This window comes from Thunnus albacares, chromosome 3 (assembly GCF_914725855.1).
Source record: "Thunnus albacares chromosome 3, fThuAlb1.1, whole genome shotgun sequence".
Lineage (NCBI taxonomy): Eukaryota > Metazoa > Chordata > Actinopteri > Scombriformes > Scombridae > Thunnus > Thunnus albacares.
The window spans coordinates 2,775,001-2,791,957 of record NC_058108.1 but is presented as its reverse complement, the minus strand read 5'-3'; the positions used below and the strand labels follow the sequence as shown (position 1 = coordinate 2,791,957).

The following is a 16,957-nucleotide window of genomic DNA, read 5'->3' as shown; positions in this document are numbered from 1 at the left end:
AAACTCAATTTAAAACATGGACAAGAAACATACACCTCTGCATCAAGGCGGAACCCCTCCTCCTCCTCCTCCTCCTCCCACGCTCACACACACACACACACTCGGCACCCAAAACTCCAAAAAATATTTCCTCCGTCTCACTCTTCTCTCCCCGCTCCTCTCCCTCGCCTGTCTTTTTCTAGCTTCCTCTCCCTCCCTTTTTACATCTCAACAGATGTAGAAGTGTTAGTGGGAGATGCAAATTGGTAGACACTTGGTTGGAGCGTGAAATAGAAAAGGACCTGCACTGTTAATACCACTTCCTCTATGGGGTGAGAGACTTCCCATTCACATAATAAGATGTGTGGGAAATGTGTGTGTGTGTGTGTGTGTGTGTTTGCATCTGTTTGTGTATCTGACTGCATGGTTGCACATCACACAAAGCCAAGCCTGCATACCCACACATACTGCTGTGCCCATTATGTCCATTTAAATGACTTGATTTCAGTGTGCATCGTGCGTGCACACGTCTTCCTGTCTCTATGTATATTGTCTAATCAGCAGATGGTATTAACCCTCATTAAAGCCAGGGGCTTAAATGCAGCATAATAACACATCATCATTGATGATGATAAGAGTTATTGATTGTGTGTGTGTGCAGAGAATGGAATGCAAAGCTGCTTAGCAAACCGAACGCCAACAGCAGCTGCATGAAAATGAACTTAAAAAAAAAATCAGCACCTAGGGATTATGCGAGGGAAGTGCCTTTGTTGCTTTACAAAGTGTAAGCAAAAAAAAAAAAAAAAAAGTAGGCAGCCATCAAAGTCACAGGCTGTCTCCACGCTCCATTAAGAGCTTTGTAAGTGTCACTTGTAAGCATTGCTAAGTGTGTTTGCGTCCTCTTTAATATGTTCACTACCACAGAGAAGCCATTATTCTCTAGTGCGTGTATATTTCAGGGCCAACAGCTGTCTCCAAAATGTAAAAATGTGCTGAAATGTGAAATTAGGAAGTGATGTGCTGTATTTTTGTCGCATAAGATAAAGCTTTTAAATACAGTATAGTGCAGTAGCTCTGTGTGTTAGTCTGCATGGTGCACATTGAGAGGGCTATCCTCTCATGAACTTTTTAAAATCAAAATCACATGGAGAATTTAGATGGTTTGTTTGTCTAATCCAACAAGAAAACTTTAACTTTGAACAAAGATCACATATGATATGACATGTATCTTGTAGTACTGGTAGCATAAACCAGTAAATAGCTCGTTTTACTAGATACTTCTAGATACTAGATAGAGACTCAAAAGCAGAATTTATTTCCAGTCTCTGCGTCTTCAGCTAAGGATTATATACTTCTCAGCTCCGTTTGCCATAATTCCATTCATGCCCAGGTCACGCTGGCAGCAGGATAAGCAAGCTAACCCATACGTCCTTCTCCCTAGTCATGTCCTCCAGCTCTTCCAGGGGGGGGATCCCAAGGCGTTCCCCAGGTCAAATGGGATACTCTCCAGTGTGGTCCGGGTCTGCCAATAGGTCTCCTCTCGGCTGGATGTGCCTGGAATACCTCCAAGGAAAGGTATCCAGGAGGCTTTAGATTCAGATGCCTGAACCACCTTTACTGACTCCTTTTAATTCAAAGAAGCAGAGGTTTTACTTTCCTTCCAGATGTCTAAGCTCTTAACACCATCGCTAAGGGGGAGCCCTGCCATTCCTTAAGGGAATATCATTCTGGTAGCTTGTATAGGTCTTTCCATCATTACCTAAAGAACATGAATGTGAGGGTAGACTTCAGGTTCAGCTCCCTCTTCACTGAGACAATCCAGAACAACATCTACATTACTGCTGATGCAACACCAATCTCACTTGTGAACAAGACCTTCTTCACTTGAGGTAGTGACTCATTCTCAACCAGAAGTGTCAATCCACTGTTCTCTTGCAATGACCTTAGAACCCGTGACGCTGCAAACCATCCCATGTTTTCCGTAATTGACCTCTAATTTTCCTATGAGGTAGTTGTAGTAGTATAGTTTTGCCTATCGACTCTTATAATATGGGGTCATTTGATCGTTTTTTCAGGACAATTCTCTCAATTTGCACCACAGGTGTCTTGGAAGAACAATGTTTGTGTGTTTATTTGGAGGAATAAATGGAAAAAATCTCCAGTGTAAATACAAACATGCTCAGTGTGAAAGCACCCTGAAACAAAGCTATCTCAATAAAAGCACATGACATTACCAATTATAATTTAATTGCATGCAAGTGAGACAAATACAGCATACAAGTAATGAAAGTTATTACTTTATATTGTGATATAAGAGCCAGTGTTATATGAGGCTGTAAAACTATATTAAAATTAACATTAGTTCTCAGAGGATTCTCTGTAGAGGATTACAGCTACCATGTTAGCAAACCCATAAAAGTGCAATGTGTTTGGCCTGCAAGACAAAATCTTCCCTTAAGCTGGGCGAACACATAACCCATGTTACTGTAAAGCTCTCTTTGGGGGGGTTTGTGTCTGCGACACTGCAAATTGGCCTCCGTGAGATTTGACCTTCTAATCTCACCTCTAGTGTTTGCTACGCTGTGGACTCATCCCTAGACATGGATACAGAGAGAAGGAGAAATGGAGAGAAACATAGAGGGAAAGTCTGAAACTGATAAAAGACTAAGGAAGGGAAAGTGCTCCAGAGGGCAAGAAAAAAAATGACAGAGAAACACAGATATGGGGAATGTTGAGTTGAAAACAGCATAAAAGCAGGCAGAAAATAAAGGGAAGGAGATCAAGCATCCACAGCAAACAGACCAAGAGTACCACCGGGGATATTTATGTCAAGAAAGAAAAAAAGGATAAAATAAAGAGGTCCTCTGTGCCTTCCAGAGGAAACCAACAAAACACTTTGAGTGAAACATTAAATGATGATTATGATCAAAGAATACAAGGAGGATCTACATATTTGATGGCCCACAGTTGCATGCTACTCGAAATAAAGCCTCCTCCTTTTTGATGAATGTCGACAGTTGGCTCTTTTACAAACCAGGGAAACAAAACACAAATGAGGAAGAGCAAAGAGAAGACAAAATGGGAGGAATATAGTGGGGAGAAGAAGAGACGAGAGGAAATCCACCGGTGGATGCCAAGAGGAAGTAGAACACTCTGAAAAGGAGAAACTGAGACCGAAGCGATGATGGACGATAGCGTTTCTAAGGATACGAATGAAAACCTGTTCTCATATTCTACTTATTCCTCTCTCTCCCTTCCTCTCTCTCTAATGAGCTCATCATCTTAAGGGAAGAGGACAGTTCTGGCAGCACCACATCAACTAAAGCTGTTCAGGGCAAGAAACGCTCCTGACAAGGTGTCAACATGTGTGTTTGTGTGTTTAGTTGATGTCATTTTATTTGGGTGCATGCTCACCTCATGTCATAATGTTAAAACACACCACACTCTCTTCCACTGCTAATTTTCACACATGCACAAATGCCAACACACATGCATGAATGCACACAGGAACCCACTCACTCACTCTCTCAGTGTTTTATACAGCGGTGCAGAAACTGAGCTTGTTTATTTCTCTAACTGATCTATACATAGAGCGATTGAAATCAGAATCTAAGTGTCTCCTTTGTCGTCTACTTCCAGCAAAGCTATGACATTGACTTGAGTGCTTCGGAAAAGAAGGCCTCCCGGGATAAAGGTTGTTACAGACGGAGCTTAGATGGGTGCTTAAGGGTGGAGAAATAGGTAAAGCCCAGCCAGAGCAGTGATCTTCAGAGAGCGTACGCCTAAGGGGAGACTTACCAATCTCCCCTCTCGTCCGCCGCGCGGTAAAACGGAGTGAATCAACTCCACATCCTTTTCCCCCTCCTTCGTCTACCTCTCTTATTTTCTCAGGCTCTTTGCTGTCCCTCTGCCTCCCTCCCTCCTCTCCCTCCCTTCCCTTCCTCTCTTGTTATTTTCCCTCCGTTTTCTGCTCTAACGAATGGCTGCCCTGTGGGCGAATCGCAGGCTGGGGCCTCAGACATCAAGTCCCATTCGCTGCTACACGGGAGTGTGTCAGCACCAATGAAGCTCACACGGAGATGAGACTCCTACCCAGCGTGTGTGTTTGTGTGTGTGTGTGTGTGTGTGTGTCTGTCATAGGCTAATTTTGGGGACAAATTTCAAATTGTCTAATTTGGGGACAAAGGCCGGAATATAAGCACAGCGTTCCCGCCTCGCACAGGCTGTGTAAAAGGAGCTAAAGTAATGTCCCCAAAAGTGAGCTAAGCAAACATGTGTGTGTGTGTGTGTGTGTGTCTTTCTGTGAATGCGTGCCTGACTGGCCTGGATCTGGGATATGTTTTTATAAAGCTCTCTCTTCCCATTTGCTCCTCTCCCCCCCCCGCCGGCAAAAATCACACTTTACCACGTCACTCAACTACCTTTCTCACACACTATCTCTCTCTGTTTATGTGTGTGAGTGCACGAGGAAGAGAAAGAGTAGTAAGGAAAAAAAATATAATAAGGAGGGATAGAGAGAGAGAGAGAGAAGAGAAGATAGAGTGAGAGACAGAGGCAGATAGAGGCTGGAAGGGAGAGGAAACTAGTGATGGAATGAAAATAACCAGACTGAAAAGAGAATTACGCCGTCTCTGTTGTGACAGTGTGTGTGTGTGTGTGTATGTGTGTGTGTGTGTGGCCATTAATCCTGTAGTGCTCAGCAGGGGTGTGTGCCCTGGTCTCATGCCCAGACTGGTTTTAACAAGTGAACTAATACATAGACACACACACACACATGCATGACGCAGTTACACGTTAAACGTATATTATTCTCCTTCTTCAGCCATCAAAGGAACATCATCAAGAAGAGAATTGTGTGTGTGTGTGTGTTTTTGTGCGAGACCACCGCGGTCTCCTCGATCAATATTCTTTTCATTCTGCTTCCTGATTCAAAACTTTCACTCCAGCTACCCACTTTACTCCACGGATCAATTCAGTTCAAACTGAACAACGCTGTACTTAGAGACGCAGCGTTTCCAATACTGATGTCAGATATCGGTCCGATACTGATTCTGAATAGCTGGACTGGGTCAGTCTGGTATCGGAGACAGTAAACTTTATGTATTTATTTGTTACATTTTGTTTTACAATGTTAGGAAAGCAATGTTTAAGCCTGATTTTGCCTTACACATCAGTCTCTTCCACACAGTGAGGCTTACAGCTTATTAATTAAACACTAGTATTGGATTAGTACTCGTTATGGGCCGATACATAAAGCCCAGGTATCGGTAACAGGACTGAAAAAGACGGATCGATGCATCTCTAGCTGTACTTGCAATAAAATCCAAATAAAATGGATTCTTTTTTTTTTCTTTTTGTTTTTGCTGTGTGTTATGATTTTGTGTACTTTTCAAGAAGAACTCTTGTAGGAATTAAATAAAACAAGGTGAACTTCATGTAGGCTATGAGCAAAAAGTTTTCTTTGGTTTGCTGAATGATGTTTGGGTTTCATATTCTTTTTCAGATTCTACTACAACTAAAACAATTATTCATGTTGTTTTGAACTTTCATCATGTAGTCAGTGTTGGAGTTGTTGCAGCCTCATCACAGGATGTAATATTTTCCCTTTTACACATCACATTATCACATAGCTGATTGTTATTTTCCTTCAGGGTTTACTACCTAACAGAAAAATCTAAATCTAAATCATTATTGCAAACACATCAATTACAAATATGGCTGACAGGTTGAACACCAGTCTGATGGGGCGACCGGTCAGGCCAAAGGCACTGCTGCGGGGGGGGGGGGGGGGGGGGGGGGGGGATTAACCCTGAGGTCTCTAAATTGGTGGCCGAGCGCTTTTTCCCTCTGTGCCACTCAGGCGCTCCGCCTAAACCCTGACATAATGCTATTTTGATGATGCCTGCTATATTTTTTACACCCACAAGACCGACTCTGCATCCACAGCAACATATCGAATGTGAAAATTAAGCTACTTTCACTAGTAAGAGCACTGACATCTTCAAAAAAGTGTGAACGCTTGCAAGTGTGTTTAACTGATAATGAGATAATGATAACTAATAATGTGTTAATATCTGTTGTGCCCTTTGTAACTGAATAACTATAATTATGTCCTTTAAATTGTTACATTCGTTTTAAACTACATATAGTCAGCTAATCTAGAGAGACACTGCTTACCATCAAACCACTACAGTTGAAGGCTGGCCTGACATCTAGTGATGGTCAGGGGCAGACTGTTCACCGTTCACTAACCATATTTAAAACAGGATAGTCATGCAACATTGATTTTATGTGTTTGACCCTAATTACACCCTGGCAGTAACCTCTGCCATGCAAACTACTCCCTCCAAGGCAATAACTGGGAATTGATTTCTGTTACAGTAAAACATGCATGTACTGCAGTCCCTGACCAGAGTAACACCCTTTGCGGGGAACTTCTCTCCAGTCGTGGCCAGCTTCCTCCACATTAAACAGCCCATTACTAGACATTGATTGTAGTTAACACAGACGCCAGAGCGTATTAATCGTTCCATCCTTCCGCTCTAGTGCCTCCGTGCAGATCTGAACCTGAACACTTATCCAGGATCATTTAACAAGGTTTGAAGAAGTGAGGGGATTTCTGTCAGCGTGTATCACATCACTCCCACTGCACTGAGTTTAGTCAGGCTATTTGAAAATGAAAGGAGTCGGAATGAACAGAATGTTAGATGGAAAAGACAAATTGGATGTTTTGGTACTAACGGGGCAAAGAAGGGAGCAGTTTGATAAAAGCAGCAGCAGCAGCAAGGTCATACAGGACTTGTCTGTTTGGAGCAGTGATTTTGTGGTAATGGGCAGCAATTTCCACAAGCGACCGTGTGAGGGAAGAGAAATGAAAATGAAGATGAGAGAAGATAGAAGTCATGACTACAGTAGAGAGGGGTGAGGTACTACTTTATGAATGACAATGAGTGTTATCTCTTAAATATGATGGTGTCATTATAGTATTTCATGTCTATATACTGTATAGATATATACTAAAGAAGAAGTAACCGTCACAAAACTGTGTGTATTCTCAAGTCAGCAATTTTTCCATTCACTATTACAATCATATTATCTACATTGTATAAAATGACCATTCTAATCTAATATTAATATCTCAGCTGCATGGTCAGAGAAAGTCGATCTGTTAGTTTTGTAATGCCTACTGATGTTATGTGATTATATATTATTTGCTAACTGTTTTATTTGTGTTCTTAATCCGTTACTACAAACAAAGATTGCTCTTGAATTGTTGTGCTGATATCCTGTTTGCATGTTATACTGTACATTTACTAACTGAAGCTCTGCAAAGACTGGACAGTTCAAAGATTGTTTAAACCAACTGGCACTGACTTTTTAGTCTTTAACAGTCGGGAAGGAGCACAAACCTTAAATCTAAGTAATCACACAGACAACACGCTGAATCGCTGCTCTGTAATGATTTGACTTCTGGTGGGAGACGACCCCACAAACCCCATGAATAAAAATACAATTATCGTATGTTTTGTACCAAAACAAACATGGAGGCAACCAGCTGCTTGTACTGATGCATCCATGGTTAATATACAGAGCAGCTTGTGCTAAAAAGGCTAAAAAGAAAGAAAAAATAGCAGAGTGTGGGTGAGATCCTGATTGGACAGTCGTGGGTATTTTGAACTGTGCAGCATACAAGAGAATTGGAGGGTGAGTGAACTTTGTCAAATGAGACTAACTTGGTTTAGGTTCTGGTTGGCTGTGTATCTCTTTGTCTTTACAGCTCAATCAGCCTTTCCTTCATTTCAGTTGTCCAGTGCTCTCTCACATTTCCCCCTCTCTCTTTTATCTATTTACTGGTACGTCTCCCTCGCTTTGACATACGACTGATGTCATCAGTCACCAGTTTAAGTCGCAAATATCAAACATGTTTAAAAAAATCTTTGTTAGAATGACTGGCAGTGACTGGATCTGGACCTGCTGCCTCTAAGTATTTTCCTCACTGTCAGTTCCCATGTTAAGGTTTTCTTTGAATGATATCTCATGAAAGCGTCCTTGATAACTCACTGGAAGGCCAGTGTTGCTATGGAGACAAAAACAGTCCGCTTTGCATTACGTTACAAAACTTTTATTTACTAATGTATCTACTATTTACTCTTAATTACTGAATTTATTCCAAACTGATTAAGATCTTAGTGTGCAACTGGTTCATGGAGTCCCACCACCTTCACACACACACACAAACTTTATATTTCCAAGAATATGTGGCAGAGAATATTTAATATATATTTAATATTCTTAATATGTTCAAGAATTAATATCATTCTTAAAACGTAGAGTCTTCCTCAATTAATATTGAGCCACCTCATCCAATAAAGCACACCAAAGTTTGTGTGTTTGTGTGTGTGAAGGGAGAGACTCCATAAACAGTCACAGGTAACAAAGCAGACTGTCTTCGTCAGTGGCTAAGGATCATGGGTAATGTAGCCTTCATTATTTCTCCTTCTCAGAATCGAAGGAGAAATAATTAAAACTGATGGCCATGACATTAACCATTAACCTCTTGTGTTTTTGTGTTGAGAAATATTGAAGATAGCATTAAAAGAAAACCTTAACTTGAGAATCCTCCAGTAGCTCCTTACAGCTCAGCAGCATCAGGACGATGTGCCACGGCGCTCTCCAAGGTGCTGATCCTGCTGCTGGAGCTGTTAATGTGTTCTAGTTGCTGAATCTCGAAATCTGCTTTCATATGTGAGCAGCTATCACAGAAGTGTTATCTTAGTCCTGTTTGTTATTTTCTGTGCCATAGTTTGACGGTCACCCAGTGACTTAGTTTGATAGCTTTGTTGGCTGAAGTGTTTTTTTGTTTTGCCAAGGGAATAAATTTACTGAGATGTCCTGCCTCTCATTTGCACTTGGGTTCTCACTGCATTCTGACACACGGTCGGGTTAATATTGGAGTGAATGGATGGCCGGAGCAGTTTTGCCATGGATAGGTTTACATTTGAGTTAGTTGAAAGCCTGGTGCTTCGTTATACAGACACCAAAGGGTGCCTTATATATTGGTATCAGATGCCGAGGGGCGTGACAAAGCGGCAGTAATTTGACAACCTTGGAATGAGAACCGGCTGGAAGTTCAATTTACTTTTTTTGAGGAGTCTTACTGAGCCTGTGTTGTATAATGTCATCTGTGTTTCTAGAGGGAGCTTTAAAAAGTTTGAGAAAATAATCCCGATGACATCATTAGGATTATTTTATAAAAAAACAAACTTTGGCTTGGGCTTGGTGACTCCAACTAGTTAACAGAAAGTCTTACTACAAGCCTATCACAAACTGGGGATGTAGAGTTTGAAAAGATGTGGGCATTTACCAGTCAGGGCAGGTCTGATGGCAGACACTGTTGAGTTGCATTATGGGAAATGTGGGGTCTCGTGTTTAAAGAGCTTGACTCCTACTAGAGACTAAAAGACAGGATATCTTGGCTTCTGCTGCTTTGACCGTTCTTTTTTAATCTGTCTCTTTATATAACCACAACTTTATATAAGTGCAACACTAAATAGCAGGATTACCCCTTTAAACATCAGTCTAGATATTTGCCACATGGCCACAAAAAATCCATGGACAAGTGGAAAATGACAAATAATGTATTTTTTGGAAAGGATTTCAACATCTATTTTGGAATCTCACTTTAACTGATTGCAGCTGGTGAGCACTGATTAAAGTAATATGAATTTTGTTGAATGTGAGAACCAGCTAACACTGACACACAATAAAAGCCAAATTGAGGAAGCCTGAGGAGCCTACCTATTGATAGCAGAGCTGAGCTCATCCAGGCGCCGTGCGTCGGTGGTGGAGGTGTTGTCGAGTTTGGACAGGCTGTCCATCCTCTTCAGAATCACCTCCAGCATGTCACTGATCTTCCTCAGCACACCACGTGACTCCACGCCTCCCAGCACTGAGTGGAGAGACAGATGAGCAAGGAGAGACAGGAGATGAATGAAAAGTTGGACAGAGGAGAGAGGAATATATAACAAACTTGGTGAACAGCGTGCACATTCACACCAAAGATTGCAGCTCTACCTGCCCACCGTACCGTAGTTGATTTTGGCTGGTCTTTTTTTTGGGCAGCTGTCTCTATGCACTTCACTGCAATGCAGATCAAAAGCAAAGTCCCTTCTGCAGTGTGCCAAGTGATGCAAAAGTTCTCTATTAGATTTGTGAGTAAGTATCCTAAATCTTCCTCCTTTCTGTGTCGTCTAATGTTCTGCTAGCAGAAACCATTTTATGAATGAAAAATCGACAGTTCCTCTAAAATTAAATATCTTTTCAGGGAGCCACTCTTTCTCTTCACTCTTGATTAAGTAAGGATTTCCAATATGCAATATCTATCCAAGATTTCTAATGGTACTTTTTGCATATATATACTTAAATGATAGAATGGGGCTGTAACAGAGAAGAATGCCACATGAGTTATGAATTATTTACCATTTTTACCATTTGTCATGGCTAAACCTTTAAAAAGAAATGATTATTCAAAATTGAAGAGTGAAATCCAAACAGCAGAAAGTCGGCGGTCTGTCCAGAGAAAAATAGAGTCACAACAGTTGGTTCTTATGCGTCTGTCACTTGCATTCTTTTGGCATGTGTTGAAGTTTACTGATGTCATTTCACTGATTCACTAAATTCATGTTCAGACCATCACTATTAAATAACATTTAGGGTAATTTCTGTAATGAAAAAATAATGATGAATGAATAGAAGTTAACTTGAGTCCTTTTGAAGCCTTTCAATTTTGTTTTTTGCCCCCAAAATATGTAAAATATGTTTAATTTTTTCATTCATACTCTGTATTTGCTTTGAGTTGCTGTAAGGCTGTCAGCTGCATTGAACATTTAGTATAGACAGCTTCCTGAAAATGACCATTTTCAGTCAGACAACCCCCCCCCCCCCCCCCCCCCACCATAAAACCACTTTAACCCCATGAGAGCAGCTCTTCTTCATTTGAGCCTGTGCGTTATCCTTCATCTTAAAGTCTAAAAGCCAACAGTTTGATTATCTCGGTCTTTAACCTGTTTATCTACAGTTTGATCTCTCATTTCCTCTGCCTACAGCAATGCACATTGCACAATGCCTGTATTCTGACGTCTTGTCATAAACTGGCTTTTGTTCAGGCCAGACACCCAGACACTCCAGAGTCTGATGTCTGAATAGGGGCTTACCTTTATATCCTTTGATACCCTTTGATATGAGTATGAGACTTCCACCAAGACTATGAGTTATGAAAGGCCAAGAACTAATTATGCTGAGGCTCTCGGTCTCTTTCTTTCTCGAGTCTTTCTCAGTCTGTGTCTGTGTGAAGGCCAATTTATTTATTCCATCTAGCATAGCTGAGAGGGCTCTGTGTGGGTAGTAAGGAGGGGCTGTGTACATAGTTGCATGTGTGGGGCGAGATGAATTCATTGGCCATTAGAATTGAAAAGTGAGTCTTAAAACAAGCACATACACACATAGAAGCAGAGAAAGAGACAGTGAAGGAGAGAGGAAGAATATACTGTATAAAAGAATAGACTGGAAAAAATACCTCATTAGGATAATTAAAGCGACACTGCCAGGGTTAGAGTGTCTATGCAGCCCGTCCTCACAAGAAAAACAACAGTATATTAAAGGTCCTATAGTTATGTTTATAGGGAAGTGACGCTGTTCAGAGGATGTCAATACAAGGTGACAATTAGCCTTATTGGGAGGAAGCAGGTTGGGTGGATGGCTAGATAGTTAGATGGATAGTTAGAACTGATATCACACCCCTCATTATCCCTCTTTGCAGTCAACAATAATGTCAACATGTTTTTTTTTTATATGTATTGTTAATAGTTTTGTATTAGAATAAAGAAAAAAGATCTGGAGGGGTGAGGGTTTGTTTGATTGACATTAGCTAGCACACTACCTGTATCACACTGTACGGAACTGAGGCAAAGTTCCATACAGTTCTCATATCTGTTGTCGTCGTTATGAGGTTGCCTGGCAACCAGCAGAGACTCCGGGAAGTCACTGCAACCTAACCAATAAGTTGTCAAGCACATAACCCCTGCAAAACCACAACTCATTGTTCGTGTACGGTGGATGTAACATTTTGTGTCCACACATATCAAACAGGTGGCAGAAAACACATTGAGTAAAATACAGTACTTATCAAAAGTGGACTGTCAGGATGCTGGCAGATGGTAAACAAGCCAAATGAAATAAAAAACTGGCAATTTTAAAGACCGCAAATTCAGCAGGAAGGGGAATGATAGATAATCTTTGTTTCAGTGATGCAAATCTGAATTCAGAGTGTTTACTGTTCATTTTAATGTCAGGTGTGATTATAAATGAGGTGTATAGTAAATCAACACAACCCAGATACTGTCACACATGACAACACAGAGTAAAGATGGCCTAAGGGAATCTGTCCACTTTAATTTGATGCCATCATTACATTTTTGTGAACCACACATGATGCTGTAAACAGCCTAATAGAATGAAATTTGAGACATACAGTATGGGACACAAAGGTCAGAGTATATTCTTCTAGCCTCCCATCAGAACATTTGCTAGCGCCCTTATTGACACTGCAAACACCTGGATTACGCTGTCTGACCACTCAGTCAAACACCATGTCTGCTGCTTGACAGGCAATTACAGCCAATGGGCTCCAGTGCCTAACAGCTCCGGTGCAAGGTCATTGTCTGCCTCGCTCCTCTAGCAGCCGAAGGAATCCTAAGTTCAGTGAGTTATCTCCTCAGCGACAGATGCATTCGTCCGAGACTGACAGTATCGTGTCCTTTTCTTGTGATGGATCGCTGTGTAAGAATATACCGGTGGGTCGCTCTGGTGACATCTTTGTGATTGGCTGATAATGAATAACATCCATGTTAAGGGTCAAGCAAATTGATGGAACGGCCATGCTGAGAAAATGATACCACACACTTTGTTTACTACATTTTGCTAGATTTGATACTTTCAAATACTTTTTTAAAATTGGCTTTTTTTTTTTTCAGCAAAGGGAGCGAATGGGAATGACTCGACAAAGCCTAGAGGTATAAAGGATCAGGTCGGGGGGCTAATTGTTCTCTGTTAGTCTTTGTTTCTTGACAAATCTCTGTGTCAAAATTTCGTCACAGACGCTGCACTCCCATGGATGGCAAATGACTAGCTGTAATAAATGAGACCCGCCTTTGAAAAGCTGTTCCTTTTCCCAATCTCATTGTCTACCTTGATAAAGGACTCACCGGCGACCTCATCACGTCTTCTAAACGTGTTTGACTGAGGCGACCAAATGCAATTTTATTTGCCATAGCAATTTAAAGGACAAGCGTCAATATTTCAGTAGCTTTCTTTAATGATGCCATTATATAGAAAATGACTGCCCTTATCTGCCCTCATCAGATGAAACCGCATTCAGATCTCATTGGTATAATATATTTGCAAGTGAAGGACACTGTGACCACAAAAACTGTATGTAATGGACAGAGGAGAGGAAAGAGGATAAGCAGCAGTTACATTACTACAGAGATGATGATGCATTGACTTGCTAAAGCTCAAAGGGCAGCGGAGTGACAGGAGAGTGTGACATTGACATTACAGAGAATCAAAATTAAAAGTAGCAACCAGTTTCCCCTCTGAGAGTACATCCACACTAAGCCAATTAAATTTGAAATTCCCTCTAGTCTGGACGGAGGGGTGAAACGGATAGAGTGTAAATCTTAAAACTCGGTATTTCAGTATGTACGGGGGAAACCCAAGCTGCCCAGTGAGGAGATGTGAAAGTTTAGAAGGACTTTCTGTCCACGTTCTGGACCTTTCCCTGTGATTGATTGATTAAATGTCAATAAAGCAGAAACACAGCAGAGCTTGTTGTCAATAACCTGCATTTATGTTGATTTTGTCAGATAACTTGATGATTTTATCACCGTAGTGCAGCAGCTTAGGAATAACTGCTGGTTATTGAGTATTTAGGAGCTGCGATTAAATCGGTATTTAATGCTTGTTCCATTGTCTGACAATGGAAACAGGAAAATACTGTAGGCAAATGAGAAAAAAAATAAATCATGAATCCTGCTGTGTTAAAACACAATATATCTTGCTGTTTGACAACTAAAAAGAGGTCGAAGAAGAGGCAGTTTTTTTTAGTAGTGTGGATATGATTAGACACTGTGTAGATGTAGTCTAGTAGTATCTGTGTGGTAAGCTCACTCTATTACAGTCTATTACATGAGAATTACAGTCAGAGCTCTTCTAGACCCCCTCACTGTGGCAGGAGTTAGTCCATTGTTTGCATGATATATCAAGTTCTGACTAGTCAGTACAATAATAGCCCTGCCATCAGATTGATGGTTATAGTGTCAGCTTTAATTGTTTCATTGCTAATCACTGCATTTTTGATGCAGCAAAATACCATTGAAATAGATTTCAGTGTCCCTGTAGCAACTAAATTTTATCTCTCTTTCTTCTCTTTTTTGTCTTTTGCATCTAAAGTGGCAGAGCTGAAATAAAAAAAGGGCCAAAGTGGAATTACAGGGTTTCTGACCTACAGCGGTAATTGACACTTAAATGCTGTGAAGCACCAAGGATGTGAAGTCTGAGAGGTTAGATCTTATATGCAAAGCTCCACTAAAACCAGTGACCATAATTGACACCTCTGATCCTCTTCAAGCGCAACAGACCAAAGATATGAAACTGACCGAAGTTAACATCATAAAGCGGGAAAGGTCAGAGCTGTCAATCAAACCCATATATGAGTTCATTGATGTCTCCCGTTACTGTTCACGCCCATGGCACTGACACATCTTTCCTCTGTTAGAGAAACCTTTCTGATGGCTTTATCCATGCTTTCACCTTTTATTCAACTTAGTTGTAAAATCCTATCCAACATTTATGAATATACATTTAAAATACATGTGGAAAATTAGCATTGCAAATGCCGTCATAAACATACATGATAAATATTCCATTACTTGTGAGTTCGATGGCTATTTCACACACTGAGGCTTAAGTTATATTAAGGTCCCTGCTGAAAGCAAATTCAAAGCCTGAGTTGGAGCAGCTTATAGTAGTGATTATTGCCTCTGTGACTGGGAGCCTATAATACTAAATTTAGCAAGAAAAAAATGGAGCTAAAGGCATCGTGGAACAGGCCATTTGAATGCACAGTATGTTGTAGCAAGTCAACCGTGTCTCTGAGTTGTGCCAATTATGATGCATTGTTCCCCATGAGTGCCAGTGATTTGTTAATGAAAGACATGTTGAAATTGCTCCTCTTGATCAATGCATGTATTAATTTGGAAAGGGCTGAGTGATGCAACACTGCCCTGTAGTTTTAATTACATCACAATGACACCTTTGATCTGCAGAAAATGATAACAGAGGAAGGTTAATAAATGGGTAGAAATGTTTAGACTCCTAAATTGACACCAAATAACCAAATATTCCCCTTAATTAGACTTGTGCTGCAAGTTATTTTATAGTTCAGAACGGGCCAAAGATTTGTGCTTTGTTTGTCTCAGAGCATGTGAGACAAACTGCTTTTGAACTTCCCATGAAAAGTATTTCCATCTTTTTTATGCGTGTAACTACACTAACTACGCTCAACGATGTACCTGAACACCTCCTGTGTGGACACATTAGTTCACTCGCTGCTGCTGATCTGCTAAACATGCTGCTCACGCTATATTTGCTCAAAAGATTCATACTTTATCTGCGGTGGTGCTTCACATTCACCACAGTCTCGGAACATATGAGACGAGCTGGTTTTGAACTGCCGGTGGAGGTGTTTGCTCCATTTTACTTGCGTCGTTAGTCATTGTGTATTGGGCTCTGAGCGCTTCCAAAACACAGGTGACCTACGCTCAACAATGTACCTGAAGGCCTCCCGTGTAGTCACTCTGCTAATGCTATGCTTTCTGTCTAGACACAGGGTAAAAGTGTCCGTTCTTGATAAAAAAGCTGTCTACTTTCCTCTGACCCGTGTCATTCCTTGTCTCTGGTCCCTCCCTGTCATGCTGGAGTCAGTCCACACAGCCCTGAAGCTCTGACCTGCCACTGCAAAAGAGCGGAGCAGCTCACTGATCGCTGTCTGTTTATTAATATTAAACATATATCGCGTGTCCAGATAGCACCAAATTCCACACTGCAATCCCTTGGGTCTCCAGCCAGCCGTACACCCGCCAAGTGTGGAGTCGAACGGGAAGATGCAGACTTCAGATTCAATAAGAGGAAAAGCAGTGAGCTAACAGGACCAAGCTGCTGGCATACTATTTCATGCCGTGTTTGGGTTACCCTACTGGCATGGGGTGTGGAATAAATCATGCACACATACACACATGTGCACGGTGCCCTGCTTTAGCCACCGTATTGCACTGAATATTTGGTGTCACGGCACATCACATTTCTCCTGAGGACTGAAATGCATCAAGCGTGAACAGATTCCTTGTTAGTGTCTCTAAACAGACGACTGAAAACAGAGAGGGGTGTGTTTGGGTGAGTGTACTGTATGTGTGTGCACATGCTGTAGATGAAAGTTGGCTTTTTTTTGCTTTTTCCACTTCGGAGCAGCAAAATCTTGACATGAGGAACAATTAATATCAGTCACTGGAAATGATATTGCCAGCCACTGTAGCTTCTGTGTATGGTGTGCACATGCTTGTAAAAAGCACTGAAATAGCCACAGTGCATCCCTCAGATTGACTTTATGGTAATGGAAATGACAGGAAGGGTCATACAACACAAAATAGCTAAGACTTCCCTCCATCAAATCCTTTTATGTTATTAACTTCAAAAATTCACATTTCACCCAGGCTGGGAATACTATTTGTCTGTGTCAACACCATCAAAAAAAATCAAAAAATGACTTTTCATATCTCAGCACAGTAGGGTGCCACACTAAGACAGGAGAGGCAGGATTTCTGTGTGTGTGTGTGTGTGCGTGCAGTACTGCATATAAGTATGT

At 41.1% G+C, this 16,957-nt stretch overlaps 1 protein-coding gene across 6 annotated transcripts in view; it reads right to left on the bottom strand.

Moving 5' to 3' along the window:
• LOC122978785 (alpha-1,6-mannosylglycoprotein 6-beta-N-acetylglucosaminyltransferase B-like) overlaps window positions 1–16,957 on the bottom strand; it is a 121,762-nt gene that overhangs the window by 69,154 nt on the left and 35,651 nt on the right. For all 6 annotated transcript variants that reach the window (XM_044345775.1, XM_044345780.1, XM_044345778.1 and 3 more), the window contains one exon: window positions 9,778–9,928. In XM_044345775.1, coding sequence (XP_044201710.1) covers window positions 9,778–9,928 — 151 coding nt within the window. The remainder of the gene's footprint in view (window positions 1–9,777; window positions 9,929–16,957) is intronic.